This window comes from Tripterygium wilfordii, chromosome 8, assembly GCF_013401445.1.
Source record: "Tripterygium wilfordii isolate XIE 37 chromosome 8, ASM1340144v1, whole genome shotgun sequence".
Taxonomy (NCBI): Eukaryota; Viridiplantae; Streptophyta; class Magnoliopsida; order Celastrales; family Celastraceae; genus Tripterygium; species Tripterygium wilfordii.
In genome coordinates this window covers 2134344-2154132 of record NC_052239.1, presented here as the reverse complement: position 1 = coordinate 2154132, position 19789 = coordinate 2134344, and the positions used below count along the sequence as shown (strand labels likewise).

Here is a 19789-nt window from a genome sequence, read left to right as displayed (position 1 = left end):
AAGGCTTCAAATATGTGTAAAATCACAAGTGCACACATGCATGCGTACGAACACCAATTGTAGCCTATGTAATGTTTGAGATTATATTTATGACTGAACTAAGATATGCATTGAGACTGAACTAAGATATGCATAGAGATGTATCGTTACCTACGGAATATACTATAGAGGGATAGGGTGGGTCGACTCTTGGGTGAGTTCTCCATCACAGGAAAAAAGGGTGGGTTCTCCGTAAAAAAACGAGTTTAAGGTTTCTGTAATTTAAGGTTTAGAAATGTTTAATGAGTTCTAATTTCAAATATTTTTTAGAATTTGAGAATTTAAAAACAAAGATTGACTCTACATTTATTTCAAAAAAAATTACTTTTTGTGCAAAACAGAAAGAAAAAAAATTCAAAACAAACGTAAGAAAAATAAGTTATTGTTGAATGGGCTTTTAATAATCGGGCTGGGCCGAAGAATCTCACTCCAGTACTTGCAGACGAATCCGTGGTTTAGGGCTGCAAACGTCACCCCATCCCCAAAATGAAGTAACGAACACGCTCCTCTCTCTCTCTCTCTCTCCTCCTTTCTCCTCGCACACAGAAACTCTTTCTTCCTATAACTTGAATTTCCATTTTCCCGCAACTTTTCTCTGCTCCGAATCACCAACGTTTGCTGCAATCTTCACCAATACTCCTTACTCTCTGCAAGGGTCTCTGTAATTACTGTTCTTTATGATCTCTAGATTCAATCTAAGGTCTCTTGGTTTAAATACCATTATCATCAATCTTCTACGTTAGGCTGTCGAGGAATCGAAGGACAGAAGTAAGTCTTATGCTGCTCTTTTCTCCCGTCTTGATTTCTTTCCTTTCTCGGTTTTGGAACCAATGGATGCAAAGATTTCACTGGAAATGCTGAATGAAACCCTTAAATTTTGACGCGATTTGTTGGCTGCTAATTGGATTTATTTATCATCCGATGTAGATGGAGGCTTTGTACAAGAAGCTGTATGATAAGTACAGTAAGCTCAAGGTTTTTTTTTCTCTCTTTTCTTGTATTATTTTGCGGCTTCTTTTTTTTCCTTTCTTTTTTATGTATTCTAATTCGTGATATCTATGTGTACCTGCAGACGAAGAAAATTTTCGAGTTGGATGAACTCAATAAAGAGCAAGAGGTGAAGTTTCTTAATTATGTATCTGGTAAGTGCATGCATCTTCATGTTTTAGTTGAAGAGTGCCTATCTATGTCTTAATTTAAATTATAATAATTTATGTATGGGATTTATATTACAACAATGATGCTAGTCTTCTTCTTTTGCCTGGACATCTTATGCTGGAAGCAGAGATGTAGTCACTCTAGTGTTTCAAGCATCACGCCCTTTGGTGTTACATAGATGATGCCTGAACTCATCAGATTACTTTATGTAATGGGTGAATGACATCAATCATTTTTATTGGCATTAAGTATCTGGTTGGTTGTTGATTCCAAGTTTTTCATTGCTCATCTCCATGGTGCCATTTATGAACCCTTGGATCCCAATTTACAAATTTGATATCGGCCATTAATTGCATATGTTAGGGGTTCACATGCTCTGAATTTAGGTCAATAGTAAACTTTGAAATATGTTTAAATGCACTTATCTGATTCCATTTTGTTCACTGGCAGTCATACTAGTTATTTATATCTCTGAGCTTTGAACTAGACCAGTAGACCTGTGAGTTGGAAGTGTGCTTTGCCCTAGATATATCTGATTTTGCAGGGGTCAACCATGCATTGTGCTCTTCAAGAAAACTGTTATCAGATTAACTTAACATCTAGTTTAGCCGGCCATTTTGATGAAACTTATATGACTTTGGTTGGTGCTCTATATGCATGCTTCCAAGGAATCATATTTTGGCTAGTGATGGCTTCGTGAAACTTGAAGTGAATGGTGTCATGAATGTTTTTAATTGTGACTATATCTGGCTTGGCTCTATCCTTACATACCAAAATTGAAAGTTTTCTATTTCCTCCATTGCTAAGAATAAAAATTAGTAATAACTTAAGGAATCAGTAGCCTTTCTCCATTCCACTACATTTGGGATGAAATCCAAACAAAGAAAAGAAATGTAAATCATCATTTGGAAACACTTTTTTAAAAAATCCTGGAACTGTATCTATATTATGACAATTTTTGTCTCTCTAATAGCAGGAGATGCATTCCTGGATAAGGCATTAAGTATTGTATCAAAATAATCAACCATGTTGCCAATTGAAGTTGAATTAAAATTTCGAAGGGAGTCTGAAATTGTTTTTACTCCATAAAACCAATAGCACACGTTATACGTTGGAATTCTAGACACCCTATAAAGTTTTACCAGTAAGTTACACTGTATAATACAAAATATCAGTTAAAATTCATTTAGTAATTATTGCTTCCTGTTCTTCAGCTGCGGAGGAGTTAATACATCATTTGAGAAGCGAAAATGACCGACTGCGTGTGCAAGTTAATGAATTGAGAAATGAAACGGCTTCAATAAGGTAAGTGTTCCTAAATTCCCCCTTTCTATTCTTTTCTTGTTTTGTTATTTGAAGCATCACTTCATAAATTTAGATTGACCTGGAATCTGTAACATATCTTCTTTTTTTTCCTGCAGGTCCACCAAGGATGGACAATGTGCGGAGTACCAAAAGCTTTTATTAGAGGAGAACCAAAAAAGTAAGCACAATGGACTCTAAATCTCTAATGAATTCTACTACTACAGACTAGTATAGAATTTCGTTAGCAATGGAAATGGATCCTTGAGAATTATACCCTGGTTTACTTAGAATATTTTACATGAGTATGGGAAATGTATGTTTTTATGTAAAAATTTGCATAGGATTCTTTAGGCAGTTAAGCCCACATGATGTGTTGATTGTGTTCAAGAGTTGTTAAGAGCTGGAAGCCGGGTCAGTATGTGAAAACCTCTAAACCCAAGCCCTTGCAAGGTCACAAATTAGAATTCTCGGCAGGGAATTGGATGAGATTATTCAATTTGTTTTTATCCTTGATGGGAAATACCGGGCTCGTTGTTTTTGAAGTGATAAATGGATTGAAGCCTAACTGCCCAAGTAGAGCTGAAGTAAACTGAGATTTTACTCTCTTGAACTCGCTGTGTATGGCCACAAACATTAGTTTGCATAATGCTACATGGAGTAGCATATACTGGTAATCTCCTTTATTTTATATGGACCATTATTTGTGTGGATGAGTTTGCTTTATAGGGGCTCTGAATACTTTTATTTAGATACTCAGATTTTCTATCAGGAAATAATTTTTTTCCTTTGATTGATTACTAGAACTATCTCCTAAAAACTTCAAGGGAAGTGTTCCCACATTTAAAGGAGATCGAGAGCTCTCTAGCCGGCTTATGAGTATGATGTTTGTGCTTCATGTATCTGGAAGATGCACGTTGGGATTCATTCTTTGAGCCTTATGTTCACTGCAAACTAAATTTAGTTTTCTCATTCATGTTTTGTAAATGATTCAATCATCCTTATCAGTCTTAGCTGATTGGCACACGAAACTGGGGTTTATTTGTGCATCATTTTCTGATCCAAAGATTCAGAATCTTCAATCCCCGTCCACATACTTTGCTTTCCAGCCAAAATACCCTCAGAATTATTTTGTAAATTCTCTGTAGCTATTACATGTCATGGATGTAGAAGTTTAGTTTCTGGTCAAAATCTTATATATTTCTTCTCCATTGAGGGTTCAAATTTTATGGCAGATAAAACGCTATCCGAAGAAGTTGAGAGGCTCCAAAGGCTGAATCAAGAGGGGCTCTCTTCCAGTTCAAAGAGTGCCAACACTGATAATGTACAACTGAATACAACTCATGGTACTCAAGTTGTTTCAGGAAAGGCATCCATCGGCTCAAGCAGAAGAATGACAAAAAAGCGCATCCGGGAATCTGGGGTTGAGACTGATCTGCCTAATGGCCCTAGCAAAAGAATGACAAGAAGCCAAAGCCATGAACCTGGGGCTGTTAGTGATGGTGTTGATGATGCCATTGTAAGAGATACAGTAGAGGACTTATCTGAGAAAACTGTGTTCAGTGGGGCTCTTGCATATGATCAATTGGTATGCCCTCATCTCTACCTATTAAGTGGAAGCAGTGTTTTTCTTATCTCTGACTTTTCTTGTGATTATCCAGCCGGAATGCTGTAAAAGAATTGCTAATGGATCAGGTATGCATTAAACTTCTTGTAATTTATTTCAGGCATGTTAATGTATTATCTCTATTATTATCATTATTGTTATTGTCATTATTATTATTACTACTGTTATTATTATCAATGATAATGATGATGTATAACTATGTTTTCAGGCGGTGATATTAACGAACAGGGCCCAGCTAATTGTCTGTTCCAAGCTTTTGTTGAGTACTTATTGGGCATGAAATTGTCTGCTAAGAGTCAAAGTGAAGGAATATCCATTTCAGTTGTGCATCAGTCCAGTGGTAATTTCTTAATAGTTGAAACTAATTCAATTCCTTTTAACTCTACATGTTATATCTTCTTAAGCCTCAATCATTTTGTATATTCTGTGAGCATCTGCTGATTGATGTGATTTGAACTTTTAAGGGTATAACGCATTGGATTCAGGTTTGATTTCATTTCTGTATATTTGTTGGAATTATTACTTATTAGTCTTTGTACTTTTAGCTTCTTTCTGCCTATCAGTGACCCTGAATGCTTTTCTATCCCGTTCTTTCTCTTGACTATTGCCGCACAGGTTACTCATTCAGTTTAACATGGGTTAACAAAGCTGCTGGAGGGGAATGTGAGTTGCTGTATCGTGTCTTATCGCTTGGTACATTTGAGAGGGTGGCACCAGAGTGGATGAGAGAGATGCTGAGGTTCAGCACAAGCATGTGCCCAATCTTCTTTGAAAGAGTAGCCCGTGTGATAAAGCTGCAGTGCTGATGGTCTGTTGCTAATTTCTCTTGATAATGCTTATATTTTTCTATCCAAGACAATGTGGTTGTGATTAGTCTGTTGTCTGAATACTGTTTGTATATGCGGCTAAGATGATTTTAGGTTTCCTGCATGCTTTTTCACAATTGTCATGTGGGTAATCAGAACTTAATGATGTGTAAATTCAGCTTTTTCACAATATGTTTCCATCCCCATCACTATGAATTGGTCTTGTAAGATGGGTAAACTAGGGCATTTTCATTGATTTAGATTTCTTGGCTGAAGTATGATAATTGTTACTGTATTTGCCTATTTGGATCACAGTAAGGAATTTTTCTGGCAAGTAGAACAATAAAGATTGACCATAATCTCGCATTGGTTGAGTGGTTTACAAGCAAAGCTTACACATTTTCACATTTAGTTGTTTTCTTTTGGCTTTAAGTATTATTGGTGACAACCCATGAAGAACAAAGTCTTACGGGTATGATGTATCCAATGTGAACTAGTAAAATAAAAATAAAATAAAAAAAAGAAGATAATATTGTTGGTGCGTGTGGGTTAGAAATTTCAAGTTTTCAACATGATATCAGAGATATCGGAATGAGGTTGTTTAGCTGAGAATTTTTACGGATAGTAGGGTGAAAATAATTAATAATTATCAAGTTCCATCATCGTCCCATTGCAGTCCCATCAAATAAAGAGTAAACGAGAGAAGAAACGTAATTAATTAATATACAAAAAATAAAATATTCACAGAAATTAGCTTATGTACTTTCTAATCTCTAAAGAGCCTTAGTCTGAAGATTACTGGGCCACAAAAATAAGGCCGGGCCTCTCAAAGCCCATTTTTTAATGGCCTCTTACTAGGCCCATATTGGCTAATGAGGCGATGTTGGACTCAACTTGCGCTTATCGCGCATGTTAGCAAACTACCGGAAACGTTTAAATTTACGAAAACTAGCCGTTTGAGTTGAGAAAAAGAAGAATCCACGCCGCCAACATTGTAACGTTCAAAAAGACTTTGAAATTGAATCCCTATTCCCTACCAAACCAATCTACACGGCGCCGTTTGATCCCTTCACATCCCTTCACTCACATCGTTTTAAAGCAGCCAATTAGGCCCTCCACTCTTGTTACTCTCTCTAGATCGATCTCGCTCTCTCTCTCTTTCTTGCTCTCGCTCTCGCTATAATCCCTTGCAGAGAAGAAGGAGAAGAAGAATCACTGCGTTCTTATCTTCTCCTCCTCTCCTCCTTTGTTTTCTTTTCTTGCTTTTAAAACAAAAGTCCGTCGTCGTTTATCGACGATTATCTTCGATTTGGGAAATTGGAGCGTTCTTTGACTGAATCAAGATACAAAGAAGAAGATATGGCCACCGTTAACGGTTACCAAGGGAACACCCAAGTGACTACTCCGGCGGCATCAAAGCAGTCAGCACCGCCTTCCAAGACCGTTGACACCCAGTCCGTGCTCAAAAGGTATTCCTTTTTTAAGAACAAGTGATGGGTTTTCTTATTTCTGGGATTTTAGGGTTTATTATAATAATTGATGAGTCTGGATTTTGATTTGGATTGATTTCTGTGAACTTAATTGTTTTTAGGATTGATTTAATTTGACAATCACTAATCATCATCTCATCGTATCAGTACTGAAGACTTTCAAGGGTTCTAAATTTTTTTTCCTTTTTTCTCTGGTTTTTGTGGAACAGGTTGCAATCTGAATTGATGGCTTTAATGGTAAGCATTGTCTCCCCAAGTCCATTAATCTTTTTCTCGAATACCATGAAATTCCAAAACGAAACAGAAGACTATCTTTCAAATTTTAATTTTTTAATATCATATTTTGTTGCCTATCCTGAATCCATGGACGTCTGTTGTTGGGATCTAAAGAATGATGAAAAAGAACCCATTGAACAACAGAAGCACTAGTTTTCTCCTTTTGTTTTCCTGTTCTTCTTCTTCCGGCAAAATACTTAATAGATATTGTGGTAATATGCAATAGAATCTAATTGCTTTTGTTAATGAATCACATAGATGGGTGGAGATTCTGGGATATCTGCCTTCCCTGAGGAGGACAACATATTCTGCTGGAAAGGGACAATCACAGGAAGCAAAGACACAGTCTTTGAAGGAACAGAATACAGGTTATCCCTTTCTTTTCCCAATGATTATCCTTTCAAGCCTCCAAAGGTGAAGTTCGAAACAGGCTGCTTCCATCCCAATGTCGATGTCTATGGAAACATTTGTTTAGACATTCTCCAGGTAATTTTTCAGCCTCCCTACTTGTTCTTGTTTTCCCAGTGAAAAGTTTTTTTTTTTCTCTGGCATGATATAATCTGTTCTAACTCCCATGCGTTTCTGCAGGACAAATGGTCATCTGCTTATGATGTGAGAACCATCTTGTTATCTATCCAGAGTCTGCTGGGAGGTATACATCTATCTGCCCTTTCTATCAGTTTAACAAACCTAACAGTAACAAGTCAAAAAATATTCTTCATAATCTCCATTGCTAAATTGTCTTGCTTCTGTTTATGTCAAATGCAGAACCAAACATAAGCTCTCCTCTAAACACACAAGCAGCACAGCTGTGGAGTAATCAAGAAGGTATATATATATATGGATTCTTCTTCTGCCTTTGAATGTGTTCTTTACATAGTGATCGCTCTGTAATTTAGTTTTCTTTTATTGTCCATTGCAGAATACAGGAAGATGGTTGAGAAGTTGTACAAGCCTCCTAATGCATAAGTGGAGGAGTAGTAACAGCCAGTTGAAAGGAGTTCTTTCCGTTTCCCCTTAGCATTCTTTGTGGAACATGTGTTGAGTTGATTATGCACTTCTGGAGATAGTCTTGGCAATCACCTTAGACAACAAATATGGGCATAGCGCAGTACTGCCCCAAATTGTTTGTTTGAGACTTGAACGACTTTTTTTTTTTTTTTTTTTTTTAATGTTAGATGATTATGAGGCCAGAAAGAGGGTTCTCCTGATAATTTAGTTTTGCATGTTTTAGAAATTCCCTAAACCCTATATATATGGTGGCACTGAGCCTAAAATTGATCTATAGATGCAACACTTGCTATCATATTTGCGGATATATTGCATGTAGTAACCTTTGGTGCACGTGTATTGTTTACCTTTTACTAATATAATATTAAAAAAGGGGTAAGTTCATTGAATATGTAACATTAACATACTCTTTTATTATGTGGGGTAAGTTCAAGTCTACAGACATATTGCATGGATTGTGCATGTGTTGTTACCTTCTACTAATATGCTATCAGAAAAGGGGTAATTTCATTGAACCAAAAAAACCCTAACGCGGATTGCAAACGATTCATCTTTCGTGAAGTTAAATGAATTTGATCAATTCACGATTCGATTCATACAATTCATACCAATTCAAATGATGCGTACGATTCTAGTGATTGGGAAAGACGAATGATTCATACCAATTCAAACTTTCATGCTCCTCATATCCAGCATCCATTGCGAAGGACTACTTCATCATATCATAACAGAGACAAGTAATATGAATTTCATGTTAGATTTTAGTACCATAGATCTATTATGCATATAAATTTTGATGAATCGATTCATACAAAACACCAAATTATAGAGTGCCGAGGAAGCCAATCGCTTTTGTTCCCTACTAGAATTTTTTAGCGTCTTCCAAACTTTGGTTGAAATATTTACGAAGCTGAGATGTAAAGAATCTCTGCTTCTTCGATGTTGGGCTGGGCCAGTTGGGCTGGGCCAGTTGGGCTTCAAAGAATAAACTGATGGACCCGAGATTTGCATTACCTTAACATGCGCGTGCATATGTGTGTGTTTTGCTCAAGAACAAGAAGGAACCACCTAGGAGTAACAAAATTATATCCCGTCCAAATAACCAAATTTGTCCGACCCATATTAAATCAAATTTGGACATAAATTATACATCCAAAACCTGAATCGTCTAAACATAAAAAATTCATCCAATTTAAAACCAAGTTCATGTACAAACACATAAATCTTATCGAGTTTAGTTGTCCAGACCCTAACCCAGATTAAGTTATCATCCGATTTACTTGTCTAAATTTAAATCAATCCATTTGTAATCAATTATACAAACATATAAATATTTCATAAGAACGTGATATTGTCCGATCTGAAATCGATTCCCCCCCTAGAACCACCCCAATGAAAGGAGATGGATGACTCCACGTTGAAGAGCTCAAAAGACCTAATCAAAACCTTCCAACCATAAAACAACCATCATGCGTGCGTACAGATGTTTGATGATAAAAAGAGTGCAAATTATTATTGCCAGAAAGTATCATATTTCTCGCTGGGGCCATAAATAGAAAATGAATTGACGTTTTCAAGAGTAAACTTGTGAGTGCAACTCCCTCTCGACACAGACAGACAGTCTCTCAAGCAAGTTCATGGTCAAATGGCCAGCAATAAAAGAAAAGAGGCCAATAATTTAAGTGGTTGTGGTGTCAACAAAAGACCACCACACACCAGTTTTGACCATACAATCTTATACCCTGTAGACCCACCAAATGTTTTGCTAATCTTTTTGAATATGACATTTCATGTGACATGACATGCATTCAACCCAGATATTCTCAAAAGATGATAACTTTCAACTAATTTTCTTTCATAAACAAAGATACTTTAACGGTTTAACCACAGGTCTCCAATACCATCACAATCAACAAGGAGAGAAAGTTACAATTGAATAAATAAACAAATAAATAAATAACATACAATGATGACCAATATGTGAGATGCAATATGGAAATAAAGATACCCTCTTTTCTTTTTCACATATGGAGATATTAAAAATGGATTCTATATTTACAGTGGCTATATGTATGTATACAAATAATTATGTATTCATGATACCTGTACGATGGCCGTCGACGATGTTGGATGATGATTGTGCAGCAGCAAGGAGAGCTGCTCCGGTAGCTGATCCATCTTGTGTTATCTTAAGAATGACATGATGGGCAATGTCTTCCCCCAAGATTTCATGCAATGCTTCATGCAAGTACTCTCTGAACATTGTATAGCTTGTATATAGATCCCCTTCAATTGCCACTACTGTTCTTCTCATCTTAGTGTCACTCCTGCTTCTTCCACTTGCAATGCCACCGCTCCCGTCCCGCCCTATTTTCTTCAAGATTCCCACGATACCAGCTGCTGCTAATCTAGCAGCCCTGCGTGTCACAACGGCACACACCTTTACCACCAGTTTCCGGACCTTCAGAGGGATTTCTGAAATCTAACAAAAAATAAAAACATTGATTAATAAGAATTAGATGAACCGCAGTACTCCACTAAAAAGGAACAGCAAAGGCCATGCCTCATCTACCTCCAGAACTTCTTTCATAATTCTTGCCACTTCGGTCAAATCAGGGGTGTCATCATCATGTATTGCAGCCATTAAAGGTGTCCTGAAGTTGCATAAGCAAACAGTGAAAATCTACTGAAATGGATGATAAGACTTCAAATATTAGAGTTCCAGTGAAATCAAACTTATAGTGGTAACAAGGTCTATGTGTTTAGAATATGTTGGGTCGATATCAGACTGACAGCAGTCAGTAAAGTTAAAAGTAAAGCATGTTTACGAAGTATTGATGTTCAGGACTCGGGTGGGCCAAAAGTACAAAACAGTGAATAAGCAATGACAAAAAAACATCTTACACGTACTGCAAAATAAAAGGCATTGATAGCCTAGAAGAGACAGGTCCAAAGATATCCGACTCCAATGACATCCTGAGAATCACTCTCCTCACAATGTCCCCCAGATACATGCCCGATATCATCTTTTCAAAAACCTGTAGCAAGGAAGAAGTTTTGAGCTTTGTCCAGAGCTTAACATCAAACAGCAGAAACAGCAAGCAACTGTATCTCCCACCTGATCATTTGGATTGGGACTCTCAGCATCAAGATCGAAATCATAAGTAGTTCTCGGCAGATGAGATGACCAGAAATTACCCCATTCCATATTGACAACCTAATTAAAACACATGTTAAAACAGCAACTTACTATGAATCACAGTAACTTTCTTAGGTAAATCAAGTAATAATGTCTCTGGCTGAATTGGAAGAAATGATACCATGCCTCCAGAAGTCGTAAGAAGTCCTTGACACTTAATTATGGCATCTGCTCGTTCCATATAGCATGCATTAGTACCGGTTCCAATAATAACTGCAGCAACAGTGTCTGGATCATGATAATGTTCAAGAGCCATTGTTCCCACAGTATCATTAACCTGCACAACAGAAATGGGAGAGGATGTTATGATACCAAGTCCACAAGTGAGTAATTAGTCACACAGGCAGATATCCATGCATATAAAGGCCGCATATCAATCATCAATCATCACGTACGCATGTCTTTAAAGCAGGACTTGGAACACCGACATTCAATCTTAGCAAGAATAAGATGAAGAATCTTGTTTTAAAGCATCTTTTCTTCGAAAGAAACAAATGATCCTTTATTTCTTTACAAAACCTCGATAAAATTTTTATTACAAATCAAACAAAAATGGCATCACAAAGCAATAGTTCATTTCTGCATTGAAATCAATAGTTCTAGTTTCTAAATCAAATTGTCATACTTGGTCATAAGAAGAGTTTTCAATAGCTCAGACATTTGAATTCTACAATAACTTTTCCTTCTTCCTAAAGGATTTTTTTATAACTATTTGGAATAGTGATTTGAGAAATATGATAACGTGTAAAGTTTGAATGTGTCTCAATCACGACTTACGAAACTAACTTGAAGAATTCTACCCTCAAGACATTATGATTTATAATAAATAAAACTAGCTAAAACATATAACTAACATAGATTCATAGACCAGGCACTAAGCTTAGCATAATTGCAACACAAGATACTCCATGCCTGGAAGAAACATATAAAGCTGAAAAGGTAAATCCTCGGGCTCAATTTCAATTTTATGAAGTTGACAACAAATTCAAATTGGCATATCCTAATCCACAGTAACAAACAGGTGACGTCGCATGCATGAAGTTAGTTAACTTAATAAGATAGCAATTGCATTACCAGCACTGTGACCAGCATATCTAAACCATTCCTTGTCAAAGCTGCTTGTAGACATTCAACAACCTCCTTGCCGACCTAAAACAATGTCTTGCAAATATTATTACAAGAGTCAAATACTTCTTCACAACAGTCAGTAGAAAATTACACCATCGTCATTAATAATACAAATAAGAAGAGAACAACAACATCAACAACAAAAGCTTTTTTCCAAGTTTACTTTCACTAAAATTCCTATACGGTTGTCAACAAAGTTTTATCCTAATGGGCTCAGAAGAAGCTTAGATTCAAACCTCTTTCTGATTATTTAAAATTTATTAACTATGCCTAACAAAGTGAAATCACAGCAAGTTTGTTTCAGCACAATGCAATCATCCAGATTTGGCATATCAATCAAACACATCACTGCATTAAGCAATTAAGAGTTTCAGTTAAAACATCCAAGCTGTTGGCTATAACAAGGCTTCTTATCGTGTATAAAGGCACTACAAAAAAACAGGTTATCAGAACATAATTCAACTAACCATGTCCTCAATAGCAAACCCTTTTGTCCATTTTATCAGAATCCCTGACGAAATTGACGTTTGCTTCACAGGAAAAGAGAACGTGAAGCCAAGTTCCCTTCCAACAGGAGAATGCTGTGAACCATTTCCTTTTTCAACGAACTGCTTCAATCCTGAAGCTATAAAATCAAATAGATCCTGAAAATACACGAAAGTACAAGCTTTCATCATAAGGATAGAAGATAAATTTTCCAACAGAATGATGTACAAGGTAAGAACCCAGTTACCTCAATTGTTCTGGTCATCAAATGCGGGGGAATGGGTTCATGTTCTACATCCTGTGCCAGGATTGAGGACCTTTTACCTCCTAGCTGGACCCGCAACACTCTAAAACTAGTACCCCCAACATCTAGAGCATAATAAGATCCTTTCTCACCCCTGGACAAAAATCAAGAATCAATTTACAGTTATGGTTAATGTAACAAGCACATAGCTCTACATTTCTAAGTGAATGTGCATCTCCACCACCCATAATGCAGATACCATTCACCAACTTTTTTTGACAACAAAACCCAACTACACCATTAAGAAGACTAAGGAATAACCTACAGAATCCAGGAAATGGACTTAAAATCACATTGAACCCTAAAAGCTTTTTAAGCACTTATATGAGAAATTGAGAATCAAAGAGAATAAAAAAAAGTACCTTAAAATGACTCTGTTAAAGAAAACCAATGTCCAAATGACAGATACGAATACATTCAAAAATATAGATAACTCTAAAGCAAAATACCTCCATGTCAAACCCCAATTCGACAAACCACCCTCAGCGACATATACAGGAAACGGCCCACCAAGAAAGAGGGTTTTTATTCAAAAGTTGGAAAATATTATGAACGGACAAGCATTGTGCTGAAACATGAACAAAAACAGCATAATACGGAAAGTAAAAAAAAAACCTTAGCCGCATAAATGAGGGGGACAAAAGACTAAATAATCAAAACAAAGAATGACCAAAAGAATCAAAACAAGGACAAAAGTAGAAACAAGACCCTCAATTAACAATGGGGGTAAGAGGGAGAGAGGTCCAAGAAGATGAAAAACCAACAAAAGCAAAAAATATTCATACAACAATAAAGGAAAAGAAAAGGGGCCAGAATACTAATGAAATCAATGAAACAAACAGGTGTGCGTGGAAAAGAATAGAGAACCCCACAAACAACTATAAAAATTAAGGCCAGTAACATTATCAGCAAACGCGAAATTTGATAGCAACATGCATAAATTGTCACATTTAACTAGCAAACACATCTCATGTTAGTCATTTTACCACCCCTGTATGTCCCCCAACCAAAAGAGTAAACAACAATCAAGGAAGTATGTACTCCAAAACACCATAGATTAGTCAAAGAAAGAAAACCAATTCCAACTCCGGTGAAGTATGCCACCAAACAAGAAAAACTCATCAAGATATTCACAAAAATGGACGAAAGAAAGAGCCACGACATTGAGATGCTTTACCCAGTGGGTAGTTTGTCAACGAAAGTGAGTAACATTTTGAGTTTGGACCCTCCCTCGGAGGCCAAGCCTGCGTGCATCTCCACAGCCATGGCATCCACCACCTGCCTAAGCCTACCCACGGGGGTCCCACATGCCTCATCAAAGTCCTTCAAAACTGCCAACAGTCTCTTCCACTTCCTCCTGCTCTTTACCCTCCTCCCCACCACCACCGCCGCTACAGCACAAGTCGCCACCGCCACACTGACAGCCACCCCCACCACCACCCGTCGCCCCATCTACCCGTATAAAAGCACGCAGCCTAACTATTTTTCTACAATTTTACCCCTCACATCAAAGAAAAACGCCGCGTCTTTGCATTTCTATCATTCTCCGATCAACCAAACCAGTAAACCGGTGTCTGCTCACCATAGACGTCCCTTGAAACCCAAAAAAAAAGAGAGTTCCTTTTGTCTCCGTTTAGACTTTAAGGTTCTTTCAATCACTTCAACCGGCAGTTATCACCGTATAAACCGCCGGTGAATCGCTTGCCGATTACCCGTTCGAGGAAAGGCTTAAAGGAACGATTTTTTCCCTTTTTTCCGTTCTCCTATCAAGAGAGGGAGAGAATGAGAGGCTTTTCGCACCAGGCAGCGTCGGAAAAAGCAAACCATGGTACTTATAAGTAAACAGAAATACCCATATACCCTTAGATTTTTACGAAAGGACGGATTTGTGTAGTGAGGATCTTGGATTATATTTTACCGTTGAAGAAAAGATTTTGAAGGTTAATAGCAACTTTGACTTGTGTGTATATGCGTGCGCGCCCGGCTGTCGTCTTTTTATAAGGAAGCTAGCTTTTTTTTATGTGGGGTTGGTGTGAGTAAATGCCATTGAAGACACTTCATATTACGGTTTTGATCATTTGGTTTGATAATTTGACGACCCACATTTGATTAAGACAAGATTTCAAATAGACATCATGCAATAAAGAAGATATCTTTTATTGTTTTTGTATAGAAAAAGTGATTGTGACTTGTCTAGACTTATTAATCAAATCCATGGCTAGGGCTTGAAACACCAAGTATTCATGCACCCATGTAATGATAGATTTTGAATATAACATTGGGTTAGTTTTGGGGACAATTATACCGTTGATGGTGATGGTTCATATAGTGAATGAAATGCAATATGTGTTAGTGTGTGTGTGTGTATATATATATATTAACCATGAGAGAGTAACTTTTCCTTCCATTGTTGAAAGCACATGACGGTAGAAGAATCAACCATGAGACTATGAGAGTAACTAACGGTTGAAGAATTAATCAACCATGAGGGTGTGAGAGTCGTCTTGCATCAAAAAATATAGAGGTTTATGATATAGAGGTTTATGAGATTATTCGTCTTGTATAAAAAAAAATGATTGCGATAAGGTATAACTTAGTGTATCCGCTTGTGTATAGTATAATAACATTAGCATTGACTTTTCCTATGACAACTGCAACTGTAGAAATGACATTTACAACTATGAAGTTTGTGAAGTAGTGATTGCGAAATCGAATGGGAAATGAATGATTCGTTAATTGTCTAATTACATATATTGAGAAAGAAGCGTTTGATCAAATTTTCAATAAGGTTATCATGCAATGTTATCAAAATAAGAGAACTCGAAAAAAAAAACAATTGTAAACATTTTATCAAATTTATTGATATAATTTTTATTTTTATCTCAATATTAACAAGTGATATATGTAGAATAAAAAACTAATAATTTCAGGGGCAACGAACCCCACACTAAATTCCGTCCCCTAATATTTGATGTTGGTTTCGCCCTTAACTGGGATGAATCGAGATTTTATATTTATAAAGCAATTTTTAGCTTTAACTCAAAGTTGTATTTGTTGGGGCATCGAATGGCATTTTGGTAATCTCAAAGCCAAAATACCCTAAATGGCAGCCAAATCCAAGTACCCCATAATTGCTCAGAGTCGCGGCTTAAGCAAATCCCATTAGGCCAAGGACGCGTCTGGCATTATTGACAAAAATGGAGGGCAAAAGGGTCAAAATGGAAAAAGGAAATAGAGTGCTGGTTCTTGTCTGGATAAAAAATGGTGTTGTGTTCGAAGACAGCTTGATACTAAAAAGGACAAATAAGAAAAGGAGAGTTTTGAAACGAGAAAGCAAACAAAACAAACAAAACGGCGTCGATAAACTGCGTACCATGATATGCCAGGCCAGCTGTGTCCTGGTCATTCCAGCTGTGTTCCCGCACATAAAAGCCAGCATTCCCCTGTACCATCTCTTCATTCTTTTTTTTTAAAAATTTTTCTCGTCCATATATTTAAATTTAAATTTTTATTTTTATTTGATTTTACCCACGTGGTCCATGCGAAAGTTCATTTTGTTACAAATAATATTTCACATGTAAAAATCATAAGAAAAAAAATTTTCACATGCAATTTATCTTCAAGAGTGAACCACTCTTTTTCTTTTTTTTTTTCCTTTTTTTCTCGTTTTGTTTTATTATTTTTCATTACGTTTTGCTATATTAAATTTGGTTCATATCTTATTTATTATAAATAATGATGTCAATGAAGCATATGAGTTTTAGGCCTACATTATTTAATTTAATTTAATTGAACGACTCTAAAAGTATTAGTATATATTACCAAAAATGCATCATGTTACAAATAAATAAAATAATACACATATTGTCCGTAGAGAAAATTTTCAACTACATATTACTCTACCCCTACAAGTTATGGTGGTTGAACTCCAAGGGAGTTGGTCCTTTGGTTGGATAGTAAGTTTTTAGAATAAACTCTTGTCAAAATCAAGGGATACTAAGTTCAACTCGTATATCTAACAACAAATTTTAGAGTCATTATGAGTTGAAAATTCTTTAATTGAGTTTGGAGAATTCATATATTCAGGATTTTTTTATGATGTATGATTGAATCCAATGTGATCGCGTGTATTTCAGATAATGAGTTTCTCATTAAAATAAAATAAGATTTCTCGTGATTGAAGTCGGAAGACGATCAATTTACAATTTCACGAGTCAATTGTTTGGTGGGATAATCCTACAAGCGAGACGTACTACTCCACCAAACGAGTTGATTACGGTAGGGTATCGTTGGCAAAAAAAAACGCTCCAATAAAAAGCTTGTGTTTGTCCAGTTTTTTTTAAAAAAACCTTTTTATGTTTTTTATTAAATTATAATTAATTTGAAAATTTTATAAAAAAATAGTTTTAATACTAAATATAATAGAATTTTCACAACTATCATTATCTAAAAGTTTCGCCAATCACAACTTATTTCACAATTTATGAATCAACTTATTTTGCACAATTTTTAAATTAACGTAGAAAATCACAACAAACACTCGACAAAATGGAAGTATTGTCGTTATATCCCAAAAAGCAATTTTATTTGCACACCAAGATTTGTTATTTTTACATCAACAATTTTCTCCATATAAGTTTACACCATTTCTATCTAAGTTTACACCAAAATAAAGAAAGGATTACACCATTTCTATCTAAGCTATGCTACACCGACAATAGTTGTTCCCTTACATGTCTTCATCTCTGCTGCAGTTTAGATCCATTGGTATCAGATTTATTGTGTTTATTCTAATATTTTGTTTTATTATTCTCTATTCCATTTCTTTCATTCAAGGGTATATTAGGTATCTCATATATAGGGATTCATATGTAAATAAAAAATTAATAAAAGTGGTGTAAAGATAAGAAATCTTGTGTACAAATAAAATCACTCTATCCCAAATCATGACTTTGCTCTTTTAACGCCGAAAACGGAGACTGATGGCTGATCAGGACCGTACATATCTCGTGTCAGCTCATTGAATGATCTGGACCGTGCAATCCGAAGCCGTTTATGAAATATTTGACTCCAGTACTGTGTAGAAATTAGAAGCAACGTACGACGTGTATCTTTTTTTGTTTTATGAGCACGTGCGTGAAATAAGGGGCAAGGTACTTGGTCCACAAGATGAGCTAGCACTTGAAACTTAAAAGTATAAAAGAAACGTCCCATCTCATGCGTTGTAATCCTTTCTTTATTTTGTGGATTCCTTGGTCATTTTAATGGAGAGGCCATCTTCTTTTCCTTTTCTTTTTTTTTTAAATAGAAGGAAAATTCAAACCCTAAACATTATAGTGATAGTCGGATGTCCATCTTTTTATTCTTTAATATCCATTAATAGTCAATAATTATCCCACATGTCATATGTATTGAAAATAAAATAAGGATAATAAATTGAATTTGTTGACAGCCATTATAATAGTACCTTGGCCTAACCAGTAGGTGGTATATTCCACGTGGGAAAAGAATCAAATTGACCCCTGAACTTTGATGATTGAGCCCCTAAACTTCATTTTAGGTCAAACAGACCCCTAAACTATGATGAATGATGTATGTTACCCCTTCGTCACATTTTTCATCCAAATTCGCTTATTTGACCCATTTTATCAAAGTACAGGGGTTTAAATGGACCATTTTTGTAAGGCACGTGGCATCCATGTCGACAACAATTAAGACATTTAAAGGAAAAATATTGTCAAATCATCAAATTTGGATGAAAAATGTGGGAATGGGTAACGAACATCATTCATCATAGTTCATGAACATGTTTGATCCAAAATGAAGTTTAGGGATTCAATCGATCTAGTGGTCAAAGTTCAGGGGACCTTTTCAATTCTTCTCCCTATTCCACATTAATCATAGAGAGATGTACATATGTTATTGTCTTCCATCTAGACGCGTATGGACAGGTCCTTCTGTTTTATGATTATATAGTTTGATTTGAATTGGAATGCTCCAACAAGTACATTCATTTTCACTAACTCCTTTCTTTTCTATATACAATCCACTTACTCGTCTTTTAAATCCACCACACCTTCGCGATGTGTCAGTACTTAGCGTATTAGATAGACCTGTCGAACATGTACATTGCCTCACAAACTCCATATGCGAGGTAAATTCATAAAAAATATACGTGTGGGATCATGCTTTAGAAAAAAGTAAATCCTGGTAGGAGAGCATGATTATCATCCATACTTCTTGCCATCAGGTTAAGTGATCAACTTTTTTTTTGAAACAAGGGCTTTGAAGAGGGGTAGGATTCGAATCCATGCCTTAATAGATGGGTAATCATTTACATGCAACCTGATTATCGTTCAATCAACGCCTCACTTTCGATTGATCAACATTTTAAACCTACTACATCAAATCAAATCATTAGTATTATATCTGTGGTCCATCATTGAAATGACTGTAGTCAGTCAAGCTAAAATCATCAACATAACAACAGATTGAAAACGAGGCTTCATGATAATATTTATTTGTTTATTTACCCCGTTAATTTTCCATGCCCAAACATATATCGTCTTGGAGAAATTTTTTTATCATTCTTATCTTCTCCGGACCAAAAGTGCAGAATAAATATGTATAGACTGAAATCTGTGGATATATATATATTAAAAAAGTTTCAATTGTTTCAATCATTATGCTTTTCATAAGAACCATGAGTAACTCAGTTGACACTTATGTGTGTGATATTTTATAGAGACATCGAGTTCGAGTCTCCACGTCTCTTTACCTGCATTAAAAAAAATCATTTTGTTTTTCACACAATCAAGTAGACTCACTAGTATTTGTGGTCCTAATTAAGACAGGCTCAACCGACCAAAGACAGTAAACCTAATAAAATCACCAACCCCTTTTATTCCATTTCACACGTTGTTTGCTGTCATCACCATTCCCGAATTTGCATTTAGTGGCTGT

At 36.0% G+C, this 19789-nt stretch overlaps 3 protein-coding genes across 5 annotated transcripts; 2 read left to right on the top strand and 1 right to left on the bottom strand.

Moving 5' to 3' along the window:
• The first annotated feature begins 519 nt into the window (after positions 1 to 519).
• On the top strand, positions 520 to 5235 carry LOC120003441. Its single transcript, XM_038852433.1, has 9 exons — positions 520 to 807; positions 967 to 1014; positions 1112 to 1181; positions 2412 to 2502; positions 2619 to 2680; positions 3735 to 4087; positions 4161 to 4194; positions 4335 to 4466; positions 4742 to 5235. The coding sequence occupies exons 2-9, from the start codon at positions 967 to 969 to the stop codon at positions 4930 to 4932; spliced, it is 981 nt and encodes a 326-aa protein (XP_038708361.1). The 5' UTR covers positions 520 to 807; the 3' UTR covers positions 4933 to 5235.
• Positions 5236 to 6075: 840 nt separating this feature from the next.
• On the top strand, positions 6076 to 8042 carry LOC120004032 (ubiquitin-conjugating enzyme E2 20). The gene is made up of 6 exons (XM_038853246.1): positions 6076 to 6401; positions 6632 to 6659; positions 6957 to 7184; positions 7287 to 7350; positions 7467 to 7526; positions 7621 to 8042. The coding sequence occupies exons 1-6, from the start codon at positions 6292 to 6294 to the stop codon at positions 7665 to 7667; spliced, it is 537 nt and encodes a 178-aa protein (XP_038709174.1). The 5' UTR covers positions 6076 to 6291; the 3' UTR covers positions 7668 to 8042.
• Positions 8043 to 9577: 1535 nt separating this feature from the next.
• On the bottom strand, positions 9578 to 14746 carry LOC120004031 (hexokinase-3-like). Of its 3 annotated transcripts, none has more exons than XM_038853242.1 (9): positions 14004 to 14746; positions 12770 to 12920; positions 12504 to 12680; positions 11983 to 12057; positions 11030 to 11185; positions 10828 to 10926; positions 10614 to 10747; positions 10282 to 10363; positions 9578 to 10191 (listed from the first exon to the last, which is right to left on the bottom strand). In XM_038853242.1, exons 1-9 carry the CDS (start codon positions 14276 to 14278, stop codon positions 9796 to 9798), a joined length of 1545 nt encoding a protein of 514 aa, XP_038709170.1. In that variant the 5' UTR covers positions 14279 to 14746; the 3' UTR covers positions 9578 to 9795. The 3 variants fall into 3 exon arrangements, with proteins under 3 accessions (XP_038709170.1, XP_038709173.1, XP_038709171.1); XM_038853245.1 differs by having other exon boundaries at positions 10644 to 10747; XM_038853243.1 differs by having other exon boundaries at positions 10620 to 10747; positions 14004 to 14742.
• Between the last annotated feature and the right edge of the window lie 5043 nt (positions 14747 to 19789).

Excerpts from the sequence above, each read along its gene's own strand:
- LOC120003441 (XM_038852433.1), top strand. The coding sequence starts at position 967 with ATGGAGGCTTTGTACAAGAAGCTGTATGATAAGTACAGTAAGCTCAAG. Across the intron at positions 1,182-2,411 it reads GTTTCTTAATTATGTATCTG|CTGCGGAGGAGTTAATACAT; the intron begins GTAAGTGCATGC and ends CCTGTTCTTCAG. Across the intron at positions 2,681-3,734 it reads ATTAGAGGAGAACCAAAAAA|ATAAAACGCTATCCGAAGAA; the intron begins GTAAGCACAATG and ends ATTTTATGGCAG.
- LOC120004031 (XM_038853242.1), bottom strand. The coding sequence starts at position 14,278 with ATGGGGCGACGGGTGGTGGTGGGGGTGGCTGTCAGTGTGGCGGTGGCG. Across the intron at positions 10,927-11,029 it reads TTACGACTTCTGGAGGCATG|GTTGTCAATATGGAATGGGG; the intron begins GTATCATTTCTT and ends TGTTTTAATTAG. Across the intron at positions 10,192-10,281 it reads TTATGAAAGAAGTTCTGGAG|ATTTCAGAAATCCCTCTGAA; the intron begins GTAGATGAGGCA and ends ATTTTTTGTTAG.
- LOC120004032 (XM_038853246.1), top strand. The coding sequence starts at position 6,292 with ATGGCCACCGTTAACGGTTACCAAGGGAACACCCAAGTGACTACTCCG. Across the intron at positions 7,185-7,286 it reads TTTGTTTAGACATTCTCCAG|GACAAATGGTCATCTGCTTA; the intron begins GTAATTTTTCAG and ends GCGTTTCTGCAG. Across the intron at positions 7,527-7,620 it reads GCTGTGGAGTAATCAAGAAG|AATACAGGAAGATGGTTGAG; the intron begins GTATATATATAT and ends TGTCCATTGCAG.